The sequence below is a fragment of the Myotis brandtii genome, unplaced genomic scaffold (assembly GCF_000412655.1).
Source record: "Myotis brandtii unplaced genomic scaffold, ASM41265v1 scaffold120, whole genome shotgun sequence".
Lineage (NCBI taxonomy): Eukaryota > Metazoa > Chordata > Mammalia > Chiroptera > Vespertilionidae > Myotis > Myotis brandtii.
Genome location: NW_005354174.1, coordinates 1,934,805 through 1,941,575, shown reverse-complemented (window position 1 = coordinate 1,941,575; position 6,771 = coordinate 1,934,805). Strand labels below are relative to the sequence as shown.

The 6,771-nt window shown below is 51.5% G+C and overlaps 1 protein-coding gene across 1 annotated transcript in view; it reads right to left on the bottom strand.

Annotated features, from left to right (window-relative positions):
• Window positions 1-2,293: 2,293 nt before the first annotated feature.
• The window catches only part of TBX4 (T-box 4), a 25,706-nt gene continuing 21,228 nt past the window's right edge, over window positions 2,294-6,771 (bottom strand). Inside the window, exons 7-9 of the mRNA XM_005858700.2 lie at window positions 6,092-6,180; window positions 5,739-5,974; window positions 2,294-2,965 (exon numbers count right to left, since the gene is read on the bottom strand). Of these exons, the coding sequence (XP_005858762.1) occupies window positions 2,349-2,965; window positions 5,739-5,974; window positions 6,092-6,180 (942 nt within the window). The 3' untranslated portion in view covers window positions 2,294-2,348. The remainder of the gene's footprint in view (window positions 2,966-5,738; window positions 5,975-6,091; window positions 6,181-6,771) is intronic.

Sequence of the window (6,771 nt, the reverse complement as noted above, 5' to 3'; positions counted from 1 at the left end):
AAGGTAGCAGCCTGCACTGGAGATGGTGGATGACAGTGAGCGGCTTTGGAGAAGGAGCCATGAGGGGTAGGGCAAGAGGCAGGGGGTGGTTAGGACGGAAACCCAACAGCACTTCCGACACCAGCGTCTCTTCTAACCTAGTGGGATGACTCCACACTGGATTTCATCTCTCTTTTCCCCTCCACCTGTGTCCAGGCTTCAGGGATCTGGCTGGGGAGTGGGCAAGTGGAGGGAGGGCTCCATTAGGCCTACTCGTACTCCTCTCTGGGTGCAGGTGGCTGGTGAGCTCGGAAAGCCTCCGTCTCCGATGGAAGCTGCTTTTCTGAAGCAGCTGCACAAACCCCACTAAGGATTCCCTATAGGGGAGACTACCTCCCCCAAACCACCAGGTTGTGTGTTGGCTACTAAAAGGGAACAGCCTCTTGGGCACTGCCTACCCTGCCCCTCCGGGGCCTCTGTGGGCCCTGGGACCCAGACCCATCATCTGAAGAGCAGCATGAAGTCCACGGTCCAGTGGCTCCGTGGACCCTTCTCTCCACGCTGAGAGGCTCCATGGTACAAACGGTCAGTGGCACCAAGGGCTCCATCTGGCCCTTGAGAAAAAATGCGAGCAGAAGGGAGGCAGAGACCATGGCTGAGCCAAGAAATGACAAGTCAGGAAGGAGTAAAGGGCATCCACACACTTCACAGTTGTAAAATGGCTTTATGTTCCGATATGCAAAATAAAATGTCCATGCTATATAACAAAACACTTGAGGTTCCATATCCCCTGTTAGCTAATGTGTCTGCTAATAAAATTTAATCTGTACTGTGTGTGTTTATATATTTATTTATTTATTTATTTATTCATTTATTTATATGTTTTTCTAAACCATTCTTAGTTTTTTTAACATCAAGTGTGTAATAAAAATTTAAATAGATGTCTTTCCAAATACCCCCTCCAACATTTCTTTTTTTTTTAAAGTTTATTCATTTGTAAAGAGCAAAGCTGAATTTGACATGTGGCCTGCATTTGTGAGATATATATATATATATATTTCTTTATTTATTTATATAATATATAAATAGCTATTCAGCATGCAAAGAGTTTAGAGATTTCCCAACTTGGATTACAGAGTTTGCACCAGCCGCGTGGATGGTCTGGTGATGTTCAATGCTAAAGAGCGGGGCTGAGGACTCGGACCCACCTCGCTGCAGAAGAATGGTCCTTGCTCCTCTGAGCGCACTGGCTGAATTTACTGGAAGAAGTGAATGTTTTCTCGATTCTCGTTTTTATTTCTGTTGGGCTTTCCTGCTCCAGAGGCATGGATTTTCTGGGAGCAGAACAGGCTCCGTAGATGCCTGGCAGCAGCCCCAGCGCAGTCTCCTGGGGACGCTGCCAGGTGAAGTGTGTTTCATAATTGCCAGCCACAGGATGCAGATGGGGCCTGAGAGGCTGAGTCTTGCACAACAGAGGGAGTGAGAGCTTGTGCCTTGGGGACCGAGGGGGAAGGGCTTTGCACTTTATAAGAAACCCTGAATGATGACAGAGATGCCATAGGTTGCATTTTCCCTCCTCTTAAAGGAAAAAAAAAAAGTTTTTTTCATATCCATCAGGTGGCACTGTGCCTTGGGGACCGAGGGGGAAGGGCTTTGCACTTTATAAGAAACCCTGAATGATGACAGAGATGCCATAGGTTGCATTTTCCCTCCTCTTAAAGGAAAAAAAAAAGTTTTTTTCATATCCATCAGGTGGCACTTAGCACATGACACTCTCTGAAGATCAGCCCTCATAGCTCAGGGATGAATTTCCAGGCCACTCACTGGGCAGCCAGCTCCACTAAGGGTGTGCTCTGTGGCTTAGCTGGGCCCACCTCTTGGGTCGCGTCATAGAACCTTCAGAAGACAAGGGAGTGGGCCAGAGGTTCTCAGGCCTCCTTGCAAAGAGAAGGCCAGGACCACTAAGGTATGCACAGAGCCCTCCCACCCCAGTGAAGAGAATCCTCCCCCACCTTTCTGTGGGAGGGACCTCATCACCTGGCCCTGAGTAAGTCAAATATTATATTATAAAATCTCTAAATATTTCACATGAACTCCCATCCCACCCGTGGGCATGTTCAAGAGATGCCAGATAACAAAGGACCCAGGTCCTACAGCCAAAAGCACATCCTAGACAGTTGTGTTTTGTTCCTTGTCATGGCCTCAATTGTATGGCAGAAGATCAAGGCTCTCCAAATGCATGTGCACACACACACACATGCACACAGCCCACCCTTTAACTACCTTCCTATGTTTCTTGGTAGTGCAGGCCACCCACAGAGGTCAGTGCTGGGTCAACATGGTCCTGGGGCTGTCGAGGGACCTGGGAGTCATCCGTCAGTCCAGTTCTCCACAGTCCCCATTCCTGGGTGGTACTGTACGGAAGCTTCCCGGGATAGGGAGAAGCTCTGAGAGTAGAGAAACTCGTTGGCAGCGTTCAGGTGTGGAGAGGGTGGCTTCCTCTCACACACCGCGGGGAGGCCTCGCTCCCTCGGGAAGGCGGTGGTGGGCCCCCGCTCTCGGCCCTGAGCCTGGGAAAGCTGATTGTAGACACTGAAGTGGGTGTTTCCTGGTGGCTGGGCGCCCTGAGCGGAGATAGTGGGCAGCCGAGGCATCATAGTGGTGGTGGTGAAGTGCGTGGGGAAGGACTGGTAAGGCACAGTCTCCATTGTCTGAACGCTGTAGCTCGTGTACGGAGAGACTGACGTCCACATGTTACAGCTCAGGGGGGGTGGGGGCAAGTCGTCCACCCCAGACACCCCGGCAATCTCAGGCCCTGAACCCGAGTACATACAGGCTTCTCTTGGGGTCACCTCGCTGCAGTAGGAGGGGCTCAGCATCTGTTGGTCGTAGGGAGGGGGTGAACGGAAGTAATGATCCTCCCCCACCGCAGAGGGGGCTTCCAGGTAGGAGCGCTTGCAGGGTAGGTCCAGGTGGCGGGCGTTGTCTGCTGGAAGACAAAGAAACCTTCAGGAAGAGCCATTCCCACCAGCCCATGGGTCAGAGCAACCCGGCTGGAGGCCAGGATAAGCCTACCTTTGTCATTCAGGGCCCACCCTTGTCCTGTGTTGCCATGGCACTCCCAAAACCACTTTAATCAGCAACAGCTTTTATAAGGTGGCAGCAGCCGAGAAATGGTGAGATTGTGGACCTTGCCCACAGGCACAGGGACACTCCATCACTGGGCACTGAGTCGTGTGTTTAGCCAGGAGGCCCTCAGCTTTGATCCTTTGCCTTGACTCTCGGGGCTGGGAAGAGGCCTTAATGTGTGCTGGCATTCTTAGACTAGACCCACCCTGGCCAAGGAAAGTAGACACAATTGCCAGACCAAACCAGGCCCAGAGGCCACATCTGTGTGAATGAGCCAGGAAATACAAGCCACAGCGTTTCTGCCTCAATCCTCAGCTCCCAGGAAGGCCTTTAGGAAGCCCAAGTTACCTGCAGGCATGTTCCTGCTGCTTTCAGAAGAGGAAATTGTCATTACACAGATTCCAAGATAACATTGTTTACAAAATTAAGAAATGGAGCTGATAATAAATAAGTAAAAGGTGACTACTTTTGAGCCTAAGCTAATACTCTGGGAAAAGATAACCTTAACTGTCCCAAACCATCCTCAACCATGAGGACTTGACTCTGGAGTGGCACGTCCCCTCCTGGAATCCAGGGATGACCCAGGCCCCAGGACTTGGGCAACAGCCCACTTGACAAACTTAAGAACGCTTGTCCTGTGGCTTATCTTGGCTCACCTCCTCCTGTTTTCTCTAGAGATCCACTCTGGGAGTGTGTACACAGGGCAGGGTGGGCTGGGGAGTGGGCCACGTTTGAAGGCCTGCTCCCACCTCTGCCCCAGGTAGAGGCATTTTCCTTGATCAGGCACTTGCCCCTCTCTCTTACCCAGCTCTCTCCTTCACCCCTCACTCATCCCTCCTCTCCATCTCCTCTCCAGATTCCTCCTTTCTCTCGAACGCACTAAGCTCTTGAACTTGGAAAGTGGCCCAGTCACTCTAGGTCAGTAGTGAGCAAACTGTTCTGTAAAGGGCCAGATAGTAAATATTTTAGGCTCTGTGGGCCATGTGGAATCTGTCGCCACTACAATAGGTCTATGAATAATGTTGTTTCATTCAACATCATTTCATTATAATGTTGATGAGGAAAAATAACCAATTCTGGGCCAGGGCCACTGTGTGGAGTTGGCAGGTTCTCCCCATGTCTGCGTGGGTTTTCTCTGGTACTCCGGTTTCCTCTCGCATCCCAAAGATGAGGACATGCGGTGAGTTGGCCTGTCTACCTTGTCCCTGTCTGAGTGAGTGGGTTTGCCTTGTGCTCTGAGCTGCCAGGACAGGCTCCAGCCACCTGCCACCCTGAACTGGAATAAGGTTGCAAAATCATTGTCTTACCTTTTTAAATTAATCTTTCCTAAATGTACATATAGTTCACATTTATTTCAATATTTAATGTTGAAGTGTTTGGCATCTTTATCTAGAAGTTTGATGGTGTTTTCATGACCAGAAATATGTTGTAGGAACTTAGCTCTTGTTTATATCAATTAGCCTATGGTAACCCTGGTTTTGTCATGCTTAGTGTTGCTTGAAGTCGCAGAGCCTGTGGACGATGTTAAGCCAGGACTTGCTGTTCGCAGCTCTGCTGTCGTCACATGAAAGCAGCCACAGACAGCAGGTGAGTAAATGTGCATGGCTGTGCTCCAATACAGCTTTATTTACGGTGCTAACATTTGCGTTTCATATGATGTCCGCATATCATGAAATAGTCTTTTGATTTTTTTCAACTATTAAAAAATGTAAAAACCGTTTTGTATGGTTCACAGACACAAATAAAAACAGGCAGCAGGCCAAATTTAGTCCAAGGGCCACAGTTTGCCAACCCCTGGTCTAGGTCCTTAGATCTAATGGGACTGGTACCAGAGCTCTGCCCACTGGTCCCTACGAGCTGGGCTGAGAGAACATTCTAGATTGCAAGCAAAAGTCCCCAAACTCATTTCCAAGAGAATTTCAGTTACCCCATGAAGTTTTCTGGTATAATAGCACTAATCGCCCCTCGTTTATAGATGAAGGAATCTATAGGTTTATAGATGAGACCTGGCACCAGACAGAGCACAGATGTGCTGGTTCTGGCTCAGGGCTCAGCACACACAGTGCTGTTGCCTGTGGTCCTGGCCCAAGTCTACATCCACAGTAGCTCATCTCCATTCTCAAGAAGCCTTTGCAAGTCCTGGTGTGATGAGGCAGAGAGCCTGCAGCCCTAGAACGAGGTTGACCCTGTTCTAGGATTGAGGTTGCTTTGATGAATGACAGCCCCAATCCAAAACCTCTGCACTGTGACCCCTCAGCCTCCGCCCCTGCTCAGAGGCAGAGTCCAGCAGGTTTCGTGCTGTCTGCTCACCCTGTGGAGGCTCTCAAAGCATTGGCTGCAAAGCAACACCTGGAGTTGGGGAGGGGTACCAGTGTCTGGGGACACCAAGGCCATGAGCTATCTGTGAGGATTCTGAAGGTTGCATTAAAAGCAAGAACCAACATCCCTGCGCTGAGCCCAGCCATGGTTCCTAACCCTTCAGTTTGCTCTCCCATGTGTGCGTGTGTGTGCACGTGCACATGCGCACAGGTGTGCATCTATGCATGCTCCCATGTGTAGTGGGGAGTGTGTGCAAGGTGAGCTGCACCCCTCCACTGACCCTCTAGGGCTTCCACACCAGCGAGAGCTACCTCGTCTTTTCAAGCAGTGATAGAAGAGGCTTGAATCCCTCTGGGCCGGGAAGGTGTTGAGGGGAAGGTCCTGTGGCTCGGCCCCAGCAAACTGCATGTGAGCCCCGTTCTCATACTGGTAGTGCTGCAGTGCCTGGTGGGGGCCATGCAGGGGGCTGACGTCGGGCTTGGCCGCCAGCTGGGTGGAGACGAGCCTCTGCCTCATGATGCTTTTGGAGATCACGGGGTATTCTTTGCTGGAGCAGCGGGGAGGACAGTCAGAGGGAGACAGGAAAGAGTGAACGTACTTTGAGGGTTACTGAGTCCACGTACCTGAACCCAGGCTGCCCATCCCACCCCCTGGGAACCCCCACCTCTGCAGCCGGGCCACACGCAGGTCACTGTCGTCACTACCCCGGAATCCCTTGGCAAAAGGGTTGTTCTCAATTTTCAGCTGTGTGATCTGTCAGGAGAGGATACACAACAGAGGTGCTAGGGTAGAGGACTGGGCTGGCCTTGGCCCTCCTCCTGCCCCAAGCACATTCAGAATTCATGGCAGGGTTTGGGGAAGTTGCCCACCCAGCCCTGGGCCCAGTCCTGCTGGGTCCTCCTTGGCCTCACCCTGAACATCTTGTCACTGGCTCTTATCCACCCTACTCGCTACAGACCCTCCACATCTGTCTTCTGCTCTCACTGTGCTCCTGGCTCAGTCCCTCATCATTCTCCCCCGGTGCCTGTGACAGCTTCCTGTCCCTGTCACCCCTGTCCAGTGCAACTGCCACATCAAGTTTCCAAGGACTGTTCTAGATGCAAATCTGCCTCTGTCACTCTCTGCCTAAAGTCCACCACAGCCGTGGTCCCTCTGCAGTGACCCTTGACCCCTCACCAGTCCAGTGCACACAATGTGAGAAGCACGCTGAAGAGGGTAGCACAGGCAGAGGGGCCGGGGTGTGACCCATGCAGGGATCGGAAGCAGTTTGGTTGGGCTGGGGAGGGAGGGTGAGTAGTGGGAGGCAGCCTTCTGACTACAGCTGACAGGGCCCCAGGGCTCCCC